Source organism: Trachinotus anak, unplaced genomic scaffold (assembly GCF_046630095.1).
Source record: "Trachinotus anak isolate AG129_WGS33_773 ecotype Australia unplaced genomic scaffold, CSIRO_AGI_Tana_v1 ptg000031l, whole genome shotgun sequence".
Taxonomy (NCBI): Eukaryota; Metazoa; Chordata; class Actinopteri; order Carangiformes; family Carangidae; genus Trachinotus; species Trachinotus anak.
This window is the reverse complement of record NW_027273882.1, coordinates 3,212,477-3,237,676: the sequence shown is the minus strand read 5'-3', so window position 1 is coordinate 3,237,676 and position 25,200 is coordinate 3,212,477. Positions and strand designations below refer to the sequence as shown.

General features: G+C 42.7%; 1 protein-coding gene across 3 annotated transcripts in view; it reads right to left on the bottom strand.

Annotated features, from left to right (window-relative positions):
• jag2b (jagged canonical Notch ligand 2b) overlaps window positions 1–24,939 on the bottom strand; it is a 49,359-nt gene extending 24,420 nt beyond the window's left edge. Inside the window, exons 1-3 of one of the 3 annotated variants that reach the window (XM_071467659.1) lie at window positions 24,508–24,939; window positions 23,519–23,839; window positions 4,606–4,660 (exon numbers count right to left, since the gene is read on the bottom strand). In XM_071467659.1, the coding sequence (XP_071323760.1) occupies window positions 4,606–4,660; window positions 23,519–23,839; window positions 24,508–24,576 (445 nt within the window). In that variant the 5' untranslated portion in view covers window positions 24,577–24,939. Of the gene's footprint in view, window positions 1–4,605; window positions 4,661–23,518; window positions 23,840–24,267; window positions 24,381–24,507 lie in introns of those variants that run through there. The other 2 variants (XM_071467661.1, XM_071467660.1) reach the window with 2 other exon arrangements.
• Window positions 24,940–25,200: the final 261 nt, after the last annotated feature.

Sequence of the window (25,200 nt, the reverse complement as noted above, 5' to 3'; positions counted from 1 at the left end):
ACTACATTATCACATGAGCACTCAGTGCTCATTGGTTGGACCATTTTCACCTTCATTTTGATCACAACTACACAACTGTAAACTTTCTGTCCACAGTCAGACAGACATATAAACACCTGCCACAGTGCTTCAAACCACCACAGCGGTGGTTCCTGCCACAGAAGGCGTATAATGACGCACAAACACACACAGTCTCACAAGGTGAAAACAAATCACAACCATGTCAAACGAGACTGTTTTCAGCTAAAAAGCTCTAAAATCCCACTGTACACTTTCTGCTCAGCAGCAAACAGCAGAGAGGCACAGTTAGAGAGCAGCTGGTGAACACAGTGGAGCATTCAGGAGCTGGTGGAGACCAAAAACAGAGCTAAAAGAGAGTGAATACTGAACTTATGTTTGACAGATGGATGCAGACATGATTCCAAATGAAAGCTTACGTTGTGTTGTAACTGCTGGATGAGTACACAACCAACTGTTTACTCACAAGGTCACCATTTTATCTTATAAAGTGATGAAATGTCAATGCTGTGATGACAACTTGTTATTAAAATATGTAAAATAGAACAGTTACTGCAGGTGTAATGAGTGTTAACTTTTGCTATTTACCAGTTTAATTGATCTGGATGGGTGAAACAATTTAACAAAGAAAAATAAACACGATCACTTAAAGAACATGACACTGTAAGTTAACATTCACCTATCTCAGTAACAATCTCTGTTTGGCTTCACAACCCACAAAGCCCCCCTGCAGCCACTGTACTCAGTAAGGTTAAATTATGTAGTTATCTGAAACACCATCTCCTTCACGCTGCTGTAAAGTCTCCCCTTCACAAGAAAAAGCAGTGCATTGTTATTCAGCAGACAGACGCTTTGATATCACATTGTGTGTGTGTGTGTGGAAAGTACCCGCTGAATTTTAAGTATGCAATTGAAATTCATTGTCTGCAAATTGATCTATTTTCTGGTGATGGCACACATTACGAGCGCCTCTGAGCTCTCTGTGCGTGCACTGTCATGTCGGGAGGATGCTATCATTTAGCCTCTCGCACACCAACACTTGCATTAAACACCGTTTGCCACTGTGGGGCTCGCTGCAGCGCCAGCTCACAGAAAGAAAGCAATCTTTATCACAGTGGGATCGAAGCTGGCAAACAATCTCTGTGGAAATAGGGGGTCTGTGATTTCCTTTTTCTCCATGGCTTTGGACTGCAATGCACCATGGACATTTTGAAGTGAGCAAGCAGGAACACACACACACACACACACACACACACACACACACACACACACACACCTTCCTCTGCTGGGGACTGACACAATGTCAGACAGAATTAAGCAACAATAACAGAAATAACCCCCGGCAGTTGCCAGATAGAGAACAATGGGCTCCGGGCCCAAGCCGGGCTCTGCTACCTCGGTGTCTAAACACTGAGCCCGGCCACCGAGTCCACTCCACTTCCTGCTCGATAAACACAAGGAAAACAGCCGGCTGCCTTTCCTGAGGACACAGGGGGAAGGGAAGAGAGGCACACCGGAGGACATGACGCTGGAGGTGAGGAATCTCACTGACAGACCAGCTCACTGGTCGACTCTTACGTAGGACAAGACATGAGGCTGCTGCTGACTCAGGCCCAAGAACAGGCGCCAGTGTCAGATACACAACGTCATGTATTTCAACGTTTTATTTCACTTATATCTCTTGATGCACAAAAGAAAACCTAAATTCCCAATTCACATACTTGGTGTTTCACTTTATTTCCTCAAATTCACTTATTCTTCCTCATTAACAAAGTTAAACATGAAAATCAGGAATGGCCAGAAAGACAATTGAGACAGGATCAAATGTATTTTCAAAACTGACCATACTAATCAAATAAACTTATTTGAAGAGACACCAGTTAAAACATACTGTATCTAAAAAACACGTAACAGATTGCTGTGCATTACAAGAATGGCTGCCTGGAAGAAGGGCAGGAAACAGCCTGAAGAAGCTAGATGTCTACCTCCACCTTCAGTCCTGCACTTCACCACTCATTATCCAGGGCATCAGACCTCTACAGGGAGCAACTTTAAAATGGTTCTAATGGTTCTTTCTAAAATTTATCTAAGAATGAAAAAGCTCATGCTCAACATTTAAAACATGTAGATGCAGCAAGATCTGTACCTTTAGGTTGGTGTTTAACCAAGGGAGACTAGTGGCCGTCCAGCTTTCAGTGCTACTGCATAGGATGGATGTTGTCTACATAACTATGAAATAAAAATACCATGTCTGTTGATAATGTGACTGAGGGGGAGGATAAAATGCCACAACTCACAGCTCCACAGACAGCAGCATCTACAGCCTTGCCCCAGCAGCAGCTCTATCACTGAACAGAATACTAAACCTATACTAACACCAGCACAGCTATAATGCACTAAAGAGCAAAAATCCTAGAGCTTAGCATCTATTTGAATATGTCTCTCCTGACACCTGGACGGCATGGAACTCATTAGGCTCATTATAATGTAATGTAACATGGCACTAAAAACATAGTCAGCAGCCTGTCGTGACTAAATCAATATAACTAATGGCAGAAACATCTAATTTTATAATGGCATTGATACAGAAACTGGATTTAAAAGTACATTGGTACAGATCCAGAATTAGTCCAACTTTGTAACTGAACTTAGAAAAGCAATAAACAGGACTTCTAATACATTACCTCAAGGCACTTTATAGGGTAAGGTCAAGACCTTACAGTATTATAGAGAGAAACCCAACAGTTCCCACAATTAGCAGCACTTAGCGACAGTGGAGAGGAAAAACCTCCTTTTGACAGGAAGAACCCTCCAACAGAACCAGACTCAGGGTGGGCGGCTGCCTCCCAAACCCAAAGTGGGAACTAGTTCCACAGGAGAGGAAACCTGATAGCTGAATGTTCTGCCTCCCATCAAACTCTTAGACACTCTTTGATTGATTTCATTGGTAAGAAAGGGCACAGAAAGACAACTCTAACAATAGGTACGCTCTTGAAAAGGCTTTTAAATTCAAATCGTCTCCATCATGAACTGTGAAAACCCAGCCCTGATTTCTACTAATGAAACGTTTGTGTTGTGATGCATCAAATAAGAATTAACGTAATGAGCGTGATCTGCCCGACACACACCTGCCCTGCCAGGCAAAGGTTTACAGCCACTACTGTGGCTCACTGTGACCTTTCAGAAGTTTGCCAATACGAGCAGATTCCCCGGTCATCATCCTCCATAGAGGTTGAAAGGAGCATTTGTTCCAGACGTTTGTGTTTCTTGAACCCGTGACATTAAGGTTGAAGTCAGCTGATGCCTGTGGCCTCACAGCAGGCTCAATTCAGCTTTTAAAAAAACCACGAAACACAGAGCACAACAAACTTGCTTCGAAAAGGCCAGTTTTATCCAATTACAGCATCTTGGCATTACACTGAAAAAGCTTTGCTCTTAACTCAATGAACTGAATCTGTTTTGAAGAGCTGAAAATGTGTCTCTTGTGCCCTGCGTCTTTACACCCAAAATCACATCTTTTTTTCTTCTTTACAGCCATTTGGCCGAGACTTAAGTGCCTCTAGCTGGCAGGAAATCAACTGGACGAGTAACTTACAGTATATCAAGCAGAAACATCAGAACTAATTACTGTAGATGTGCACAATTACTGGAGAAACAGGAGACTACACAAGGCGTGCAACAGTCTAATCAAAAGAGCTATGATGTCAAAATCTATTTCTTCTCCATTGTCTGAATGCACAAGTGGAAATGCGTTTGATGTTATGGACAAAACAGGATGTAATGACCTCATCTAAATAACGACACAAGTTTGGATTAGAGGACAGACAGTATGGCACAGCGTACAAACACGTTCATGCTCATGCTTGCATGCACAGAAAGGTATTTGAGACGCCTAATGAAAAATGCCACCGTCCCCACAGATCAAAGCTACATCCACACACACACAGACATTTTAGGCCTCAATGGATCCTCTTCCTCCCAGACAGAGCTACTGCTCAGACGGGAAAAAGGGGCTGTACAGGAGTCCACCCAGCGGACATCGCCGAAGGAAAACAGGATACAGCTGGTCAGCACTCAGAAGAACCAAGGCTTGCATTCTATAGAGCAGGGTACCGTACAACCTATACTCTCAACCTGCTACCTATGGTGTTAACGCAAAAATTTCCATTTACAATACAAAATATTAAGAAACAAGACGTGTCCACTCTTCTGATCAGGAAGGCTCATGATCCAGAATGACTAATCATTTAATATTTCTTTTAGATTAAAATAATAAAATCAGAAATGACCATCATAGTCGGCTACATTCCAAATAAAGCACTTATTTCTTTACATTCTTACTGCAAAAATCCTATAGGCCTAGGATGATATTGACTTATTGATCAATGTGTGTCACCTGACAAGTAACAAGAGTCTGAAGTAGAGAAATGCCACAGATCTGTGTGAGTTATGTCTGCATATCTTGGTCACAATACTTAAAAATCCAAATATTTGTTGATGAATAATGTCCGATTTTTTACTGCTAACCTACTCGACTTCTCGTTGCAGGTTATGGAAGTTAAAGCATTGTGTGAAGTTTAGACTTACTGCTGCGTGTGCCGTTGTCCCAGTCCCAGGCCTCTACAATCAACGTGTATGTCCGCTGAAAAACAAAGACAGTAGAAAAAGAAAACGTCAAGAGAGTCAGGACAAAAATACATTATGGACAAAACTTTTCACTCAGGTTCACACTGAGAGGCTGGAGAGTTTGTTTTCAACCACATCCCAATGCTGCTGTCCACAGGCTGATTTCATTTGGCTGTGGTCTGCAACGACTGTATCAATATGCACACAACAATCGCCCTCTTTAGGCATCGAAAATCAATGATCTCAAGTTGCATATGATGTGAATATATGGTATGCAGGATAAAAACTTCATATTCACTACAAGTCTTAACACCTGTTGTACAATCAGACCCTTTATACTTTAAGTTAATTTTTCTATCAGTGAGCTCTGTAACTAGTCTCAGCCCAGAAACTCAAAAGGTATTTTGAAGATTTCTCTAGTTTTTTGTAAACACAAGCAAATTCCACTACAACTTTTCCAAATTTATCACATCTCAAATCATTACCGACAACTACAAGGTCTCTGTGTCAACTCTCAGCTACAAATCTGTGAGAAGTAATTTGTTAACAATCACAATGCGTTTGTAACAGACAGGTGATTGTTTTTTTGCCAAAGTCAAGCAACTCTTCTGCAAGTATCAGCACACACACACACACACACGCACACACACACACACGAGATGCAAAAATCAATTTCATTGCTACTACAGGGTCTCGTAGTCTTGTAACTTGGCCCCATGACCTGGAAGTGTGCTTCAGTTACACTGGCAATGAAACCCAAGCATTCAGAGGTAAGAGAGAACAATACAGTGAAGACGCCAGGAGAAGCAGTGGGACCAAGATTTGGAGAGGAAAGGATGCAAGGGAACCTGCATGTGTGCACCTCTCAGTATGAGCCAAATGAAAAATGATTTCATAATGTTTATCCCTCTGTTGTGCGTTAAGCTGAGCAGATACTGTGCGTTTTTATTTATCTTGTGCAATTTGTTAACTCACACTAAACGTTTTAAGCAGCTTCACTGCGCGGCCAGCACCGGCGACATTTTTGCTTACGCTGTACACATGAGTCAGTGTGTCTGCTCACACTGAAAGTAAGCAGGGAAACCCCCGATCTGTTTTGACCACTAAAGTTTATTCACACAGGATGATGGCTTCCTCGGACATGTTGACAAGAGGAGAGAGAAGCAGCATTCCTCTTTAAAGTTCTACTGAAAATCTAATTTAAGACTCAAGAGGTGCCCATGGTTCGGTCTGTTCTCCAGCAAAGTTCAGTTTTATATCACAATATTAGAAAATAAATCAAAGCCTCTGCAGAATTGCTGTCCATTAAGAAGATCACTCTGCCAACTGAACTCTGTCTGGCTTTGTCCTTGGTTGTCAGACAGTGAAGTAAATCGGTAGCTAAGGGGATTATCTGGTTTCACACCAAGTTATGCTTTACTGTTGACCAGAGTAACAGAAGCAGTGCAGGGATAAATGTGTATTACTTTGTGATGAATTCATTAGGAAATTGTCCAACAACAAGGCTGATTATCTATTCATACTTTAAAGGCACTTGTAAAGAAAAACTGCTGAACACTTGCTATTTCTAGTCAGATGTGAGGATTTGTTGTTTTTTGTTTTTTTTTTTATACAATTTTCAACTGAATACATTTGGTTTTGGACTCTTGTTTGAAGACGTCAACATTGAGCTATGGTTAAATGCTATTAGGGCAGAGACCAATGATGTGTTTTATGATTAATCTACCAATTATTTTCTCAATTAATCAAATGTTTTGTCTGCAATATGTAAGACAAAGTTGAAGTGAAATGTGTCATTCTATTTGACAAACATTTAATTTTCAATCATATACGACATACCAAAGTATCAAATAGCAACAAATGTTGGCATTCTTGGCTAGGAAAATTGCTCAAAAGATTATCAAAATCATTGCTGGTTAATTTGCTCTGAAAAGACTGATCAATTAATCAATTGTTTTAGCTCTATGGGCTTTGCTATTGCTATTTTCGGTATGAAATAATCATTGGTTGCAGCCCTAGCTTCACCTAGGATCCCCTCTCCTACTGCACCATCATGACTCCAAATGCAACACTTTTTTATTTTGTAATAAGCATTTGAATGCAACAAAATTATATGTTGTTAATTGACATACACATTTAATTGGCTCTTTCTTTAACTTGAGCTTTTTTGCACAGCTGTCCCCAGTCTGAGTAAACATGAACACACACACACGCACACACGGACGGAAAGTAACCAAACTAACCAGCATCACAGGAGTAATCTAGCTGGTGTGCTGCACACTGCTAGGCAACCAGCTGACCTAAATAGCATTCATTACGTCACCACTAGTGACAGTTGTAGTAGCCACAGTGTGACTGCTGTGACCTCTACTGTAAAGTCATTGATAGGACGTTGGTGTGGGAGGGTGTTGGGGAGACAAAAAAAAAAAAAAAAAAAGCATTAGGCAAGTATTTGAGGGAGTTGTGGTTGCTTGAATGAGGTGAGAGAGAGAAATCACAGCAAGGGGGGGATTGGAAAATGTGTGTGTGTCTGTGTTGTTGATCTGGGGGACCAACAAGCTGGTAGGCTGGTTGCTGCTGGGCTGTGGGATTAAGTAGGCTTGTCTGGCTGTGGGTGGTGGCGGGAGGAAGGGGAGGGGAGTGTTATTGTGGAAGACCACGGGTGACAAGAGAAGGGGATGGAAGATGACGGGATAGGGGTGAGCTAAAGGGCTTGGGTCAGAGTTTGGACAACGGGTGGTACGGACGTATGAGACTGTAGCTGCTGGCGAGACATGAGAGGCCAAAAGGATGGCTGGGGTAAAAGAAAAACTTAGGTTAGCCGAGAGGGGTAAGGTAGAGAAGAGTCTGGGGGTTTAGGCGGAGGCAGGCAGTCCTCGGGTGATGCTCGTGCTGCTGTTTCCCAGAAGCTCTGCCAGCCTGTCCACATGCAGACGCACAACAGATGCGGCCTCAAAGATGGATTATTTGACATGAACGTGGATCAGCCCACGATATGTAGCTCGGCTTCTGACCTTTCCACCCATCACCCCTCCCCCCACCACAAAAGGGTGGGCTGGCTGCCCCAGTCTGAGCATGTGGGTGGGTGGGTGTGTGCGTATGCCAATGCATACAAGAGGAACTACGAGTGGCAATGCATGCATTAGTGACTGCAGAACTTGATCTTAGATGATGATGCTTGCCTGTATCGAGAGATTCCGAGACTAACCAAGAGTTGCAGACAAATCTCAACAAAAACCAAATTAAGAACAGGTGGCCAGATTGTGACCTGCACCTTTTGGGTTTACCCAAAAGCCAGGCTTGCTTGCATGCCTACATGTTGTAAATGTTTGGTTAAACAGTCCCCTGAGTCATTGTGTGTTGGGCTACAGCAAAGCCACGGACTAGTCTGGTTTCCCACAGACCATCCCAGCCTGTGATTAGCTGGATTAAGTGACAGCTGCCCAAATGGTTGGAACAAGATAGATGGATGGGCAGGGGGGGATAAAGGGGAGGGAGTGGGGGAGGGAAGGGGGAAAGGCTACTGAACAAAGACCCTTGTCCCAACACCGTAACTCACCCCCATCCCAATCAAAACCATTGTCCATGAAGAGACACAGTCAGCACAAGGACAATTACTGTCAGCATGTGTGCTACTGAGCTAGGGTAGGACAGTTACATGGCTGAAGTCAAAAGAAAAGCAGACAGTGGTTCTCGTAGGAGTCCTACCTGTGCTACAACTACAACCTAACTTTATTAACCTGCCCCTTTTCTCAACGCAGAACACACAAGACAACAACATTTCACAATGTGAGATACTTCACCAGAGACTACGAAGAATCCTCCGTCAGTCAAATCTCCAAAACCCAACCTGGCCCTTCCCCTAATGGATTAGAGGATTTACTAAGAGAAATCCTAGTTTTCAAGTCAAGAAGGGAGGCATGGTGAAAAAAAAATGGATGTTTATGTGTCTTGCACTGAGTGACTGTGTCTGCTTGAAATGACGTAATACTCAAGTGCCATCTTTGCATCACATGGCAGAAAATGCACCAAAGCTCATCTCTTTTATTGAGTTCAGGTAGAGTCGATTCAGTCATCACAAAAAGGCCATTCTTGTGAGGGTGAAGGATGTGATGGTGGTGATGTCTGGGGAGAGCCACAGGTGTAGGTTCCCACGCCAGATGAGGGTTGGATGAGTGAGTGGAAGGTGGCCATTGAAATGAAAAGCGACGGGAGACAGGGAGAGGTGGCAGTGAGAAGTGGAAGCCAGGGCAGGTTGGGGGTCACTAAGCATGGGATCTGCACGCTTCTTTTTCAAAAGAGGGGTCATCCCTCTGCATGTGGGGTGATGTGCGCGTTTGCATTCGAAGAATACTAGGAATGTGAGATCCAGGCCTGGTGTGTAATCCCATGCGAGATCCCAGCCTGGCAACAATCTGCCATCAATGGAGGGGTGCATCTGCATTGACGAACTGAGGTTTGATTGACTCATTTCTGGCTCTTGGGAATACTCAAATGTTGACTGAGTTTTGGGAATTATTCCTAGTAGCTGTTTTTTGATGCCTTTCATAAAATAACTATAAAACTCACAGATGAGTACTCTGTGAGCAACCTTGAGCTATTTGTTTCCCACGTTGTTGAGAGGTGACCTGAACGTCCACCTCCCTGTTCCCAGCTCCTCCGCGGGGATCTCCACTGACATCTCCTGATTTATTGCCTTCTGATGGGACATGAGGTCATCACGATTCATCCAGTGGCCAGTAATCACTGCATGTAATCTTCATTAATCTGTGATGTCAATCCCAGCTTTTGGTTTTACTAGGGCTGAGTCTACGCTATTCCAGCAAGGGCATCAAGCTGTGCTGTCTCTGCTGAAAAGAAAGGGCCACCGGGCACAAAAGCATCCAACTTCTTCAGACACTGATCTTAAATTACTGGTTAAAATATGGATGAATAACAGCAGCACTCTATCAGTCCTAATGGGGATTAATGAGAATGAGAATGACAGATAGTCCAATAAAATTAATTAGTTAATCAACTCTGAAATGCCCAGTAGCATCTTTTATTCGAATTAGCCATTAAGACTAAATGGAAGTGAAATAATCTGTTATCATTAACTCCCAATGATACTGAGGGTCATTAATGCATGGGACCAGGAACAGGTTGAGTGTCAAAAGCCCAGACATTCTCAAAGAGCTCAACTGAGCAGAGAGATTTCCAATGGCAGAGAAACTTGGAGGGGTTTAGGGTCTGAGGGAGTAACTTCTTCCAGTCAGGGCTAAAAAGTAAAAAAAGTAGAGGTGAACTGAACCAGCTTCCCAAAACCTCAGCCAGGGGAGTGGGCTCCGACGTAAACCTCTCATGGTCTAGCTCTTCAATCTGTTCAGAGGCGAAGATCAAAGACCTCCAGTGGCAAAATCCTTGCAAATGTGGTGATGACGTTGGCAGACAGAGAAGTACAAGTTGGACGGGTTTTGACCCTTTCTGTCACCCGTACTGAACACTGCTATACTTTGGATTCCAGTAGACGAAACTGTAGCTCAACAATATTTAATATGTAGAATCAAACTCTCAAAATGTGTAACATATAAAACAATATTCAGTCTTATTCATAAATGTCACATTTTCCTTCACTTCTGGCTGAAAGCTGGAACCTTATCTGAGCAGTATTTCAACCAGTGATGCCAAACACTGCAACAGGAGCAGTTTTAGAGTTGTATGTTGGTGCTATTTGACATAAAAGAAACTTATTCTTTTATAACACTGGGCTTCAGGCTTAAGTTTCACCTCATGATCATGGTAAAAAGTCCCGTCCACACATCCGGGACTGTGTGATAAATGCTGAAAACAGGTTTTCTAGTTAACATCACCATGCCAGTGACATTTCTTAGGGTTGGAACTAACAGTTATTCTCAATATCAATCAATCTGCCCATTATTTTTCTCACATTGTTCGTACTATGAGACAAAGGCAAAAAATAAATGCCCATCATAATTTCCCAAAGCCCAAGCTGACAAATCAAAGTGTCCTGTCTTCTTCAACCAACATTTTTGAGAATTGTAGGAACTATTTAATTATTTTAAAAAAAGGTCACATTTGACAAGCTTGAACTAATGATTATTTGGCATTTTTGCTTGACAAATTAAGTCATAATTGTTGCTGATTAATGTTCTATGGATTTACCACACAATTAACCATGCTGTTCTCTTCAGCTCTGAAGTAAGACAAGGCCTCCTCCAGCCAGTGTGCCTGACTCTTTCCCCAAACAAACACCAAGAACAGTGGCTCACAGGTATGCACCAAACTAAACACATGCATCCTATTTAGAGCAGTGGCCTTCACCATGTTACTGAACCTCTGCAGACAAGTTAAGCATCACTGACCTGTGACTCAAGCCATCGCAAGACAATCTTCATTTACACTACTTCAACTACATGTGTGGTTGCGGAGGCAGGTTACAGACAGTCATATCTCTGCTGGGAAGAGAAGGAGAGGGCTGCACACAAGCTGCTTGCCAGAGTTGTGTGCCAAGAGATGTCGCACTGAAGGCAAGGCATTTGGCTGGCTGGTGTGTACCGGCTGTGCGCACACACACACACACACACACACACACACACACACACACACACACACACGGCCCATTGAGCATGCTGCTACTATGCCAACAGGGTCATTACCCATGCACTTCCAATTCAACAAACCCCTCCCCCTCCTGGTGCTAATTAACCAGCATGATCCAAGACGATGCAACACGTAAAACAAACACCAACACATGCACATTTGCATAGAAGAACTAAATGACTTCACATGCAAAACGCAGATATGTCAGAGTAGACATCCTGGAGTTTACTGTCAAACACTTGAAAACAGAACTGAAGCCACATGGTGGTTACAAACCAAACACTAAACTGAGCTCAATTTCTTGCACAATTAGACAAGATTAAATAGAAAGTATTTATTTATGCATTTTATCTGAGAAATACTTGTCTGACAAGGCTGGCAGACAATATCTCGTGTTTATACCTTCATCATCAGGTTTGCCAGGAAGCATGTGACAAGAGATTTAAAAGGTTTCAAACACAGTCGGGTTACACCTCAGTTCTCGTGGACTCTCAGATATTTGTCAATGACTTCCTCGGGTGTTAATTTGCCTTAAGAAGCCCGAGAGCGATTACGGCAATAGACATGCTTCACAAACATTAACAGGCTAATTCCTGATCCAAAGCAACAGGGCGCCTGACTGGAGAGCAATACAGCACCGCCTCTAGCTGAGCCCCATTATCATTTCAAACAGGTTCAACAGTACAGTGACAATTTAACTGCCCATGTAATGACATGCTTTAATTACCCCCACAAGGAGCCTCCAGCACCTGCACACCATTCATTTAACAAGAGGCAGGGGACGCAGTGGGCCACAGCAACAAAAACCAATGACTGCAGAGCGACAATGTAGATGTGGACAGTTACAGACCCACAACTCACAGCTACACACATTTGTCTGGCTCATCTGTGTGTTTACACAACACGTGTAGTTATTCCTGAGATGTAGGTGCCAGCTTAGAGCTACATTGAGAAAACTTCCTTTGTTTCAGGCTGATGAGGCTAGAGCTGAAATCATTTCTTCCATAAATGAGAAAACATTAGCGGCATTATTTTTTTCCATCAACCAATCTCCTGTTGTGTTGCAAAGTAATCAAGCAGATTCCCTACCAACAATTTGTTTTAGAGGCTGCCTCAGTTTTACACTTAAAAAAAGCACATGTCTGGGTTCACCAGTGGGATTCAAGGCGCCAACACAATGCTTCGCTGTCCCCAGGTTGAGTCTGGGGACCTGTGTTGCATATCTTTCCCCACATCTCTCTCCCCTGTCATTTCCTTTCATCTCTCTATTGTCAACTATATTATACAAGGCCGATATGCCCCAAAAAAATACTTGACAAAATGTTCCCGACACACTTGACTCTGGGATGACAAAAGAAAAAGAAATTGGCATCAGAATCATTCTGGCCTCAGATACCGCAGAGATAAACACATGGAGCTTTCACACGTCGCCTGAGTTAAGACTCAGGAGAGGCAGCTCAAGCAGGTGTCTTTATAATGCTTATGAGTACACCCACAGGAATACCTGCAACATCATAACACGCTTACTGTTCTTGCTACCACGGATGAGACACGCTGTCCTCGTCAAAACACAGAACAGAATCTTCTTATTATCAACATCATGGGCAGATTCAGGTTGTTTGCCTCACTATTGTGTAAAAGCAGGAGCATGTTAACCACTTTTACTTGGTCTTCACATCGTTGGGTTGACTGCTGTCTGCTGAGCATAAAGCACCACAAAGCACAATCAGCAGCATCTGCAGTCGACAACATCTGAACTACTAGAGCTGACAATTGAGTAAAATTAATGTTGGACATTTATCACGCAAAAGCGACAAGCTGCCAGCCATTCTGATGCCGGCATGGCCGCCAGACTTGTGGTGCTAACTGCCTACCTCACAGCATCTTTACCTAAGGTCCTCACAATCCTGTAGTTACAGGAAACTAAAGCAGAAACTGCACCTATGTGCCAAAAGCTACACACACACACAAAAAAAAAATCTTATACCAACAAGCAAACTACACCCAACTCAGACCACGCAAAGGTCTCCATGACACCCATAACAAATTTAAATGTTGGTTTAAACATTCGAAATTGACGCCACTCAGTCCAAGACGGGCTCCTCACTGTGCAGTGGTTTGTTTAAACTGTGGTTTGCAGTGAGGCACCAACCTGAACAAGAATGATGAGTGTATTTTCATACACTGTGGCTACAGGATGCATCTCATCCACTTTATTTTTCAGGTGAGGACTTGTTGGTAGCATGCAGGTGCACATGAGGGAGGTCAGCATAGCTCCATTGAAATGAGCAATACACGAGTATTTTAGTCAAAAACATTCAGACATTAACTTCGATTATCAACAGAATAAAGAAAATACTTTTTGGATATTACATCAGGGTTGTCTATGTGTTGTGTTGCAGAGATATCTACTCAAGTGAGCATGCTAACCAGCTAGCACTGGCCTGTCCGGACTTGTAATACCACTTAGTACCTCAAGAGGCAGTAGCGAGTCACTGTAGCTTCCACTCTGCCCTCAGTCCAACATGACAGGATGAAGAGAAGGAAGGAAAGTATTGAGGGACCAAAGAGCGCAATTCCTCGTTTCTTAAGATAAGGGTGGACACTAGCTTTCCGTTAATCTGCTTCCCCCTGATTTGTTTGAAGTATGAAATGAACAGTTGGCCATTTCTTATGCTTTGCCCATTTAAAACCAGACACTTGCACATAATGATTGTTGTGTTGTAACAGGCCCAAGAGGGTGGTGTGATCCAACAAGCACCATCATCACTACCTTTCAGTCACATTGACTGTCGCCACAGAAGGGTTAGCTGACAGCTAACAAGAGATTAAGAAAGCCAGATTCTGCAACAGCTGACTTTGTGCACATCTCATCTTCAAGCAACTGTTGAGTTAAATGAACTTTGAGATTCAGCTCAGCAAGTTAACTAGGTAAGGAGGACAGTACCCAGGGGAAACTGGTGCATTTTGGCCCAGACAGAAATATGCCCAAAATTAGCTGAAAAGTCACTGAAATTACTAACTCTAAATCTACCCAGCTGAACATTCATGAACACTGAAACTGCTCCAAGCAAATACCAAGACACTTTCTCAACAAAATAGCTGATTCATTGACCCACAGCCCGCCCCCCCCCCACAAAAAAAAAAAAAAAAAAAAAAAAAAAAAAAAAATCAAAATTATTGCTCTAATAAAAACAGGTCACGAAACAAATCACCTCCCTGAGGCGATGAGTAAGAAAACAGCCTTTAAATAACGATGGCCCCTAAAAGCTGTTATGTCCCGCTTGTACACGCTGTGCCTGATGTGAAATTACAGAATGAACAAAACAAAATGTTCTCTGAGGAAATCCCTGTTTCCTCCTCGCTGACACCTCAACACAGATCCATTTAATATTGAGAATATAGTCTGAGTCTGATGGTGATGACAGAGTTCAGTCTTCACGGGTTTCCACAGGGCAGCTGTCCAGATAACACAGTTAACACTACACTGCATCTTTGTTAATGAGCAAAGCAACGACACAGACGTCTGTCAGACTTGTAAACTCTGGCAACAGGCAACGGTAAGTTAGACAAAAACATGCAGTGACTGAAGGGGAAGGGCATCAGGGGCATGGGGTTAAAGTGATGATGATCATCTTCTTACTACTTGTTCTTTGACATAATACAATAAATAAACTGGTTCATTTAACAGCTCATTGGTTTTAATGAGGCTTATGCAAAAAAAGCATTATTAATGTTCTCAGTCTGGGGCTACACATGAAGACATGCTGCCAAATAACTGTGAGGTCTGGGTGAAACTGTGTCACTAAATTTGTCAAGTTAATAACTGTGACTTTTAGTACTTTTCATTACCTTTATGTTACGGATGCTGCAAGCAATACTTAATAAAGTGTGTAAATCAGAAATCACAGTGATATCCGAAGCCAAAATGTCATCAACTGTGCCAGACTGTAAATAAGTCCAATAAGGCAGCATGCAATAAAAAGGTTAAGACATTGAGCTATCACAACCACTCACAATTATTAATATAATATGATAAATATATTTTTAAGATGAAATTAAAGGGATTAATATGGATATCTATTATAGAATGATTCAGGTAAAATTGACAGATTTAACACTGCTTTTCCATTCAAGCAGTTTTGTCGCTGCCACAAATGAGGTAATGAGGCTTTGACGTTACTATGACTACACACAAGTCCCCACAGTTAACTGATAAACTAGTTGCAGGATCCCTCTCACATTTTGCTTAAGTGGGGCAGTAAAAACTCAAAAACAACACAAATGGCTGCAAGGCAGGTCCTGCTCCTTCAAACTGGGCTGCATCTATTGTGTGCAGGATGGCGATAGGAGGGGAGGAGAATAGAAAACTCTAAAACCTCATGACATTTCAAGGTTAGCGTTTCATCTCCTGATGCATTAATAACTACAATTCTTCAAAGTACAGTACTTGGCAACTTCTGTGCTGGATATTCACCTACTGTGGGCATAGACACCTCTCCTCAGACTGCAGAATGATTTTTGACCTCCCCGACTGTCCTTCCAAATGTTGTGGAAGGTGAAAAGCTCTGTGCTGCAGGACTCTAAGAATCACACTGATGTACCGATCTCAGCTCTAAGAAACCAGAATACTATTACTAATACTAATATTACTATTTCCTTCCAACACCGCAGACTGACACTGCATCAATATTGTGTACTTTATTATTTTGACAATAAGAATTCCCCAAGGTGGATGCACTTTTCCAAGCTGACATCACTGGAGAGAGGGATGCTAACTTGTTGTCTGATACATAGAACAGGATATGTTAGGATTTTACTACACAGCAAACCCTCTTTGCAGCACATAAAGAGACAAGGCAGTGAAACTGTGCACTTACATCCTTGTGCATGTACAACTGCAGCCTTGAAATACAAATATCAGGCCTTATGCGCCACTTTCAGAAAAAGAGAAGAGAGAAAAAAATAAATAAATAAAAAAAGCTGCCATTTCACCTTGGGAGTTCAGGCTGGGTGGCTAATTGCATAATCAATACAGAGCTGAGCTGAATCACAGGTGAGACCCAGGTTGAGTGGCTTTCCATGCAGCAGCCATGTGACCAAAAGAGGAAGGATTGGGGGGAGGGAGCCACAAAGAGGAAAGATAATTGTTTACTGGAGGCCTATGAAGCCGTCTCCTAGCAACAGCTCCGACAAGCTCCGTATCAGGTGTGGCTAACCATGGCAGCCTCTGTTAGCCTTTGGGTCTGTAAGTGCCTGTGTGTGTGTGTCCAAAATATAGCTCCTGCTTTAACCGCAGAGGCGACAGCACAGCGTACATGCACAGTATCGAGTCAAAGTGTGTGAGTGAGCCACCACTAAAGCCTCTGTTCTTCTTCCCTCCAATGCTAACCACTACATTGTATCTGTTAGTGTCCCGATCCTGATTTCTCCCCCTCACATGTAGCTCAGATCTTGTTTTCTCATCAGCACGAACTGCAAGCGTTAGCATGGAAGACAACCAGAAACAACAGTGGAAAGAAATGAAGACAGCTGACTTGAGTGGCATTTGTGAAAATTTCCCAAATTCAGTAAAATCCCAAGGGCTACATACACCTACAAAAAAAACAGCTTAAAAGAAAAACATGCTGTAGGTAGCCTCTTGTTAATGTTTGCAGATTTTTCCGTGTTGAGACTGAAGGAGGATTTAATCCTGGCATACATACATACAGGTATCCAAACAGAAAAATACAATGTCAAGATACAGCTCTGGATTTCATTTCTATATTCATGCTGCATCACTGCCAGCATAGAAGTGCTGAGCTGGTGAGACTGGTGCACATTTTCAGCTACTCCAAAATTGAGCACATTCAAATGCCTGCCTGTAGAAATCTATACAGACCCAAAAGGCCATTGAGCCCTTTTCAGAACATTTTGTCCCATTTCAATGCAGATGACTATTTAGAATTAGTCATCATATGCCAGTAACTGAGCCTCCCTCTTTGATAAAGGGTTGGGAGTAAAGGGGTCAGTATGCTTCTAACTGCTTCTAAGTGTTTGATTGCCAAACAGCGTCTGACACCACAAACCTCCATACATTTCCGACAGTGCAACTGGGGAATGTAACCGTCATGTCTGTGACTTTTTGAAACTTGCTTTTTAACTTCTCTCTCTACCTCTCTTGTGATTCTTCACACAAATACTTATGGCATTTTGTGAACAGAACGGTATAGTCAAATGCATTAATGCTTTGAGGATATAGTATTTGAAAGTGTGACAATACATGATTCATTGCGTTGAGACAGAGGTATCAGGGAGGAAGTGTGATGACTATGACTGAGGAGGCTGAACCTGCCTCCGTGTGTGGCAACTACAAACACTTTTGCTTACAGGCGTGGTCAAACAATACATCATACGAACAAGTTCATTTTGAGCATACTGAACCCCTAATGTACATCTCGTCCAATCGTGATTGGATTCTGATCCATTAACGTTGTTCAAGATGCTACGTAGCGATAATGCACAAAGTGAGAGAATGAGGTAAGAAAGCATTTGCTGCATCACAACATCATCTGTTGCTTGGAGCATAAATGCACTGAAGACAGAAAAGATAATGACACACGTTTGTGAAAGTGAAAGGTCAGACTCGACCTTCCCTGAAAGGCTTAATCCTGCTTTTCCTTCACTTCTTGCACAAAAGACATGCACGTCAGTGCTTGACAGTTGCATGATAGCAACACTGTGTGTATTTAACGAACACGTGGCCAACGCAGCGAGCCAAAACCATTCAAATAGTTTGAGTTTGTTCCAGGAAAAACAATTTTCAGCAGGTCTGTGCAGATTAACAAGTTGTTTAAACTTTTGAGATGATCAGCTTTGTGATACTGACTAAACGCCAAAGGAGTGTTTGAGCTGCAGACGACACAAACCAATTTGGTGCAGACACTTTATCCCTTTATCATTGATAGACTCCAGAGGCGGGGTGTTTATCTTTACAGGAGTATATGTGTTAGACTTGCCATCACTGTCCATTAAAATTCTGATATGAAATCTTCAACTGCTCGAGCTTCCAAAGCGACAATTAAGCTTCTTGATGCGGTTGGTCATCTACAGGTCTGGATAACGACATGCATCCATTTACTAGCTGAGTGAGAACGGACGTCTGATACATATCCAAGTTGAGAGCAGATACAGTTACAGGCAGGCTCACATCAAACGGACGTCCGGCTGATGTAGCTGGGGGGCAGAGAGGGCAAGAGAGAGGCAGAGAAATTCCACCGGCAATTTCATTAGTGATCAAATGGAAGTGAGACGTGTCTCTCTCTCTCTCTCTCCTCCCTCTGTCTCCTAAAGTGCACACACAGCATGGGCCAACCAAATGGAAACTCAATCAAATAGGCCAAATGAGGTCTTAACTTGGTCAGCTGGTTGCCAGATTGCCATTAATATTTGACGTCCATACTTGTCCATGTGCTCCAGTAAAAACAGCATGATAACTTTAATCTAAATACTGTTTCCTAAAGTGTCTGTCAGTATTTTTGTAATCATAAAAAATTAAATGACAATGTGGAAAAAATGTCACGGTCTAAAAAACCTACAGAGAATTAATACACACTGTCTGGCCCACAACTTTACTGTATTGGTCCACTCTCACCACTCTCATAGCTTTGTTTTTGGCCACAGCAGGTGGCCATTTTTAGTCGAAAAGCTCCGATAACCCACTGTACCCCACCTCCACCAAACAGCAGACAGACAGCTGGTGAACACAGCGGAGCATTTAGCAACTCAGGAGTCAAATAACAGGAGTTGGTAGAGACTTAAAACAGAGCTAAAAGAGTTCATATTGGTCTTACATTCACCACGTGACTCCAAACAAATGACAGTGTTGATAATATTGCCACATAATGAAAATGTTTGCCAACAACGTTGCCACATCAACTTGAAAGTACTTACTCTTGCTGCTCACAAGTGGCCAGAAGAATCACTTATTGCAGTTAGAGAAGGTTCTGGTTTATCTTGGCCACGCTAACGCTAAAAACTAATCTACTAAACATTGTAATGTTAGCATGTTAGCATGGTGATGTTAACTTTAAGATAAAGATTGCTAGCATGGCTCTAGACTGTTAGTTTTGTTCCACTTTAGCGAGAGCCAGGCTAGCTGTTCCTCCCGGTTTATGCTAAGATAGGCTAACAACGTCCCAGCTCCAGCTCTGTACGCAACTCACAGAAAGGACAATGGATTCATTCCCTAAAATGTTGAACTGAAACCTAAAAAAAAGTAGAAAAAAAACATGGGGGGGAAAAAGAAAATTCAAAAGTCTATTTCTTTCATCAGAACAGTCTACAGACTCAATTAAGTATATTAATACCATATTGCATTTTCACTGCAAAACAAACCCCCCCCCAGCTACAAAAGTTTGGATTATAATATCGATGACAACTCAATAATAGACTAAAAACCTGCAAGGAGAGAAAAGGAGCAGCAGTGAACATTTACTGTAAATTCAGGACTGGAGAGAAAAACAGTAGGCTGAGCTCAGAGGTGGCAGCAGCATCAGTAGTCGGTCTCTTTACTGGCACGCTGGCAAGACTAAGCCTGGAAGACTTCCAGAGAATGGATAAGCATCATGCAATCTGAGTAAAATCGGCCATTAGCGACTGCATCACACTGGTGTGATAATAACTAGACTGAGAAGAGGCAATGATGCCTCTGTCTCTTCATAGAAGCAGCACCCATTCCCAGAAATGCACAGACGATACTCATTGTTACAGGCTGAGATGAAAAGTGCTCTTTGAGAATTGGCTTAAGTGCCAATTCACAAAATTAAAGGCATCAAAGGTAGTTTCATAATTCAGGATTTCAAGGTCAATTAGAAAATCACTGCGTCTATTTTTATAGGAAATTGTTCAATATGAACTGCACTGATGCTGGAAAAACACATTTTAACACGCTGGCAGTTTTAACCATTTCAGTGAAAGTAAGTCTCTGACTTGTGAGTGAAATGAGATATGTCTTCAATGTCCAACCTGACTAACGTGTACACACTTGTACAGCCAAGATGCCACGCATGCCACAATCATGTCAGCTTTTTCAGGAGAATGATACCAGCAGATTACATGACTCTGGACATGATTGTGTAGCAAATGCATCGGCCCAGCTCAGAAAAAGGCTTTTTTTTTCTATTCCCAATGACATATCACATATTAAGAGATGCAAAAAAAAGGTCATATGTTAGAATAATTCCTACATGACTTTCATTTTCGTTTTGTTTCAGATGCTGGGATGGGGATGACAGAAGAGCCCAGCCCTCACTGGTTTCCATGGGGCTTAAAATGGGCAGTTGGCCAGATGACACAGCCAATAGTACACTGCATCTTTGTTTCTTCAGTGAGGAAAGCGACAACGCCACAGCCAGTGACCCCGCAGGCTTGTTGTGACATCTGGCACTGGAATAGTGCACCGTTATCAGCCTGGGCCACTTAACAGAAAGACAACACACCAGAATAGCCCTCTTCACCTCTGCCTCGAGGTGTCAGTCAGTGCTTCAAATAAGAGACTCCCAGTGCTTCATACAGTAAGTGATGGTGAGTGTTCGATGTGTGATGTTTTATAAACACATAGCTTCAAAAACATACAGGGTTGGCCGCAGAAAATTGGTTTGCACAGGTGGGAAATGTCGACCCCCCAACCATGTTCCCACCTGATGGTCTTAACAATAGCCCCACTCATTAAATATATGGCCTTTATGGTGTGAAATCGCACCTGAAGCTTAAAAACGTTAGCAAACGTGGCTGTTAATTGACTGAAGCAATACACAGCTGCGGGAAACCGTGAAATCGTTAAATACACAAAGACAAAAACCTGAATCAATCGTGATGCCTTCAACACAGAAGACCACAAGAACATATGTCCTTGCTTTCAGTAGCTCACAGTACCAGCACAGGGAGCTGCTCATTACCAGGACCTACCTTATGGAGACCTTCCCTTTTATGGAAATCAAGGTTTATTAAATTTCAGCAGAAGTTAGTTATGATCGTCAAACACTTTTACCGCTCCATTAAAGCAGCTCAAGGTTTCCAGGGCAGCATGCAGCTAATCATTTTCTGCTTTTATGTTTGTTTTTTAGATAAATCATTAATTGTTTGGTTTATAAAATGCCCAGATATAGAGAAAAATCCTATTGCACATTCTAGGAATCCATCATGTTCAAATGCCTTATGATTTGTCTGACCTATAATCAAATACCAGAAGAAGGAAACAAAAAAACATTTGCTTACACAAATGACTGATCATCTAATCTAGCGCTGCAAATATTTCAAAGTATTTCATTCTCATTGAAACTGCTGATTATTTTCTTGGTGATCTGAGGAATCACGTTCAAGAAAACTCATGATTTTTAACATCTCACAGTCAAAATTTCCTGAACCCGACGAAGGGTCTTTTTTTGTTCAACCAACAGTCCAGAACCCAAAAGTTCAAAAGCCTGCACGACTAAAAAACTGGGACTACTCAAAAATGACAAACAGTTTATCAGTCATCAAGTTTGCAGTTGCACATTACTTTTTCTGTCCATCAACTAATCATTTCAGTTCTACTTCAAAATAAAACGCATATATTTGGGTCGGTACAGCCACGATTCATATTAAAGTCCAGTTCTTTCAACCCCCTCCACTTCATTAGATATCAAATCAAAAACGTGTAGCATTATTTCAACATTACATCAGACTGTTGAAGGCAATTTACAAAAGGTTCCTTCAAATTCATTAGAACAAAAGCTGAATTTCATCAAAACTACAAGTGCATCCCTCTCAAACTAGTGTGTTTAGTGCTACAGTACAAGTACTTTGCATATTTTTCCTGCCTGCACACCTTATTTACAAGCCTAATCCATCAGCTATCACTCATCTGCAGTCAGACCAGCTTAATTGCCCTGGAGGGGCCACCAGGGGCCACCTGGCACCCACAGCAGGAGAGGAAGCTGTGGGGTACTGAGGGGGAGGCCGAGAGGTGTCAAAACCAGCTACCAGTGCACACCCAACCGCTGCCCCGAGGCATCATTTGCTTCAGCTCAACACATATTTCACACTCACAGAATAATGTCGCTCATTCATCATTATAATAGACAATTAATTGGAGCATTCATCCAACAACCAGGCTGTGCCTGCAAATATAGCACATGCCATTCCTGCACGTCACACCAGACTCCTGTGAAAAGTTGGCATTTTAATTTTGCCGTCAGAGACTTTTTGAACATTCACACTTATTTCCACATTAAATAAACTTTTACATCTGCTTTGTCTGCTATTGCCCACAATCATCCACCCAAACTGGCAGCAGCGAGCAATGTAGACCAGTCCCAAGAGCTCAAGTCTTAATAAACCAAATTCCACTTGATCGACTGTATCGTGATAAAACTGTCCTCATGAATCAGCAAAATGTCATGTTCGAAAGTGAACACGTCTGGCATAACCGTTTCTCCATACGAGAAGTAACAGAGCTCCCCCTCCAGGGTCTACATATCAAAGCATTTCCCCCAGTCTAATTACCCTATCATGGCTCTGGCAGGTGCAAGCTGGCGGATTGGAACAAAGCCAGCCCTCATATATCAGAGCAACTTTAAAAGATGACCCAGATGACACCGAGAACCACTGAAGCTGCAATCGGATCCTTGGGAAGCACGCAATCGTTTAGCCGTGATGTGTGTTAATTCTCATAAGGACAGGATGCTTCTAGGAACCCTTATTTAATGAGGTCTATCTTCTCGGCAAAGGCACTTGCACGTGACCCAAGGCCTGAACCAAGTCATGAAGGAGTTGTGGTGAATTTGGCACCAGTTTGCTCCATCAAGCTGCACTTTGTACAGAGCTGCTGCAATCAGTCAATTAGTTGATAAGTCCCTCTAAAGAAGATAAACCTGCACTATTTTGCTAATCGATTAATCATTTTTCAAGCAAAAATGCAAACAAATTTCATAATGTCCAGGTTCTGGAATGAATTTGGTACTTTTGATACTTTTCTTTTACAGTAAATTGATTATCTTTGGACTGTTGGTCACGCAAAACAGGACAATAGAAAATCAGCTTAAATCTTAAGAAGAGATGAAGTCTCATTAACCTTATTTTGAAAGGGTGAACTTTTATCCACATCAGTGCTGCTGTAGAGTATTGGATGCAACCAGAATGGATGAGAGGCTCCTCACCATTCATTCATGGCTGTATAACATGCCCCCCCCCTGGTTTGTATACACCTGCACCAAAGGTGGACATTAAAATGCTCAAAAAAAATCACACTCACCGGCCACGCAAACTGGAAGGGGATCAAAATGTTGCCGGCATCGTCGATTTTATTCTGGTTACTCTTCGTGCTCTTAAAAGAAAACATATTTCCACCGAGAACTTGCGTAGATCCAGCTCCAAACGTGCAGGGGCCGGTGGTGGTGACCTCCATCTGGTACTCCTTCAGGCACACTCTGAAGTAAGTGTCGCACTCGTCTCTGCTGCAGCGCTGGTCCTGGGAGCTCCTGGAGCCGTCGCAGCACTCCCCGTCCGCCAGCTCGCCGTTCACATTCTCCACGGAGATCAGCTGCAGCTCGAAATAGCCGGTTGACTGGGACACCTCGAAACAACATGTTAGAAAGGACCGAAATTACACACAGGCTCCTATAAACAAGCCGCTGCATGATTTTCTTGTCTTTTCTTTTTTTTTTTAGGCTACTTAGATTGGTGCGTAAAGGTGGACCAGCGGCCAAACAGTGCCCGACTCTCAATTAAAACCAGTATCAAGCTCATGATGATGGGATGGATGTGGCCAAATAATGTGTTGTATCATGAATGGAGCAGCCGACACTTTGAAGGCTGGGTGTTTTTTTTAATTTCAGGTTATGGGAGCAAATTAAACGCTGCAGAAGCCAATTGATCCAATGCAACTTACAACTTGTTTGGTTCAGGCCTAATCCCCCACCCCCCCCCCCACCCCAAAAAAAGAAAAGAAACAAGCAGGGCTCAGCATTGTGACCAAAATGGAGAGTAAGCCTGTATCAATACCTCAGACTTCAATCTTGTCATGGTAACCTGATCACATGCTCCACAACTGACGGCTGCGTAATTCAATTATCGATCAATGTGATGCGAACATGCAGCGCCGGAGAGCCAACGCATCTGCCCACGCCCACCAACTTTTCACACTGGTCATTTTAAACATTGCATTTATTTATGTGGAGGAGAATTTTAAAAAAATAAATAAAAAAATTTTTAAAAAATGATTAAAAATTACAGGCTTCTTACCTCCGTCCATAACGTCAACAGCAGGCACACTATTGGGAAGCAATTCCTAATCCTGGTGCGATTCCACATGCCTCCGATTAATTAGAGTGACATGTGGGGGGGGGGCGGGGGGGTGAAGCGATAAGACAAGACAAACAGCCGCGGACCCGGCGACTAGTTCCTCCTCTCCTGACATGCAAAAATAAAATATTCACATGCGTGTTTTCTCCGCCGTCTGCGTCCAGATTTCACCGAGGCATTACATGTGTGTGTGTGTGTGTGTGTGTGTGAGAGAGAGAGAGAGAGGGAGAGAGAGAGAGAGAGAGAGAGGGAGAGAGAGGCAGGCGGATTGCAGCGCAGCGACGGTCCACGCACAGGAGGATCCCTCCGTCAAATCTCTCCACACAGCAACTGAGATGTTCCGTGGCCACAGCCTGAGGAGAGGATGTCTGCTTTGATTGGCAGCTACGCAAACCACTTACAAATTGGCCTGCGGGCAGTCTCTGAGCCAACCGGATTAAGGGGCGGACAATAGTATAATAACCCCCCCCCATCAACCCTCCTCCCCCTCCTCCTCCTTCACCTCCTCCTCCTCCTCACCACCCTCTTCCTCCTCCCCAGAAAACTTGAATTATACAGGGTTTTCTATTGAGCTTCACTTGGACACTACAGAGTGCAAACAAAGACAGGGGTCGACTTTAATTAAACCCAGCC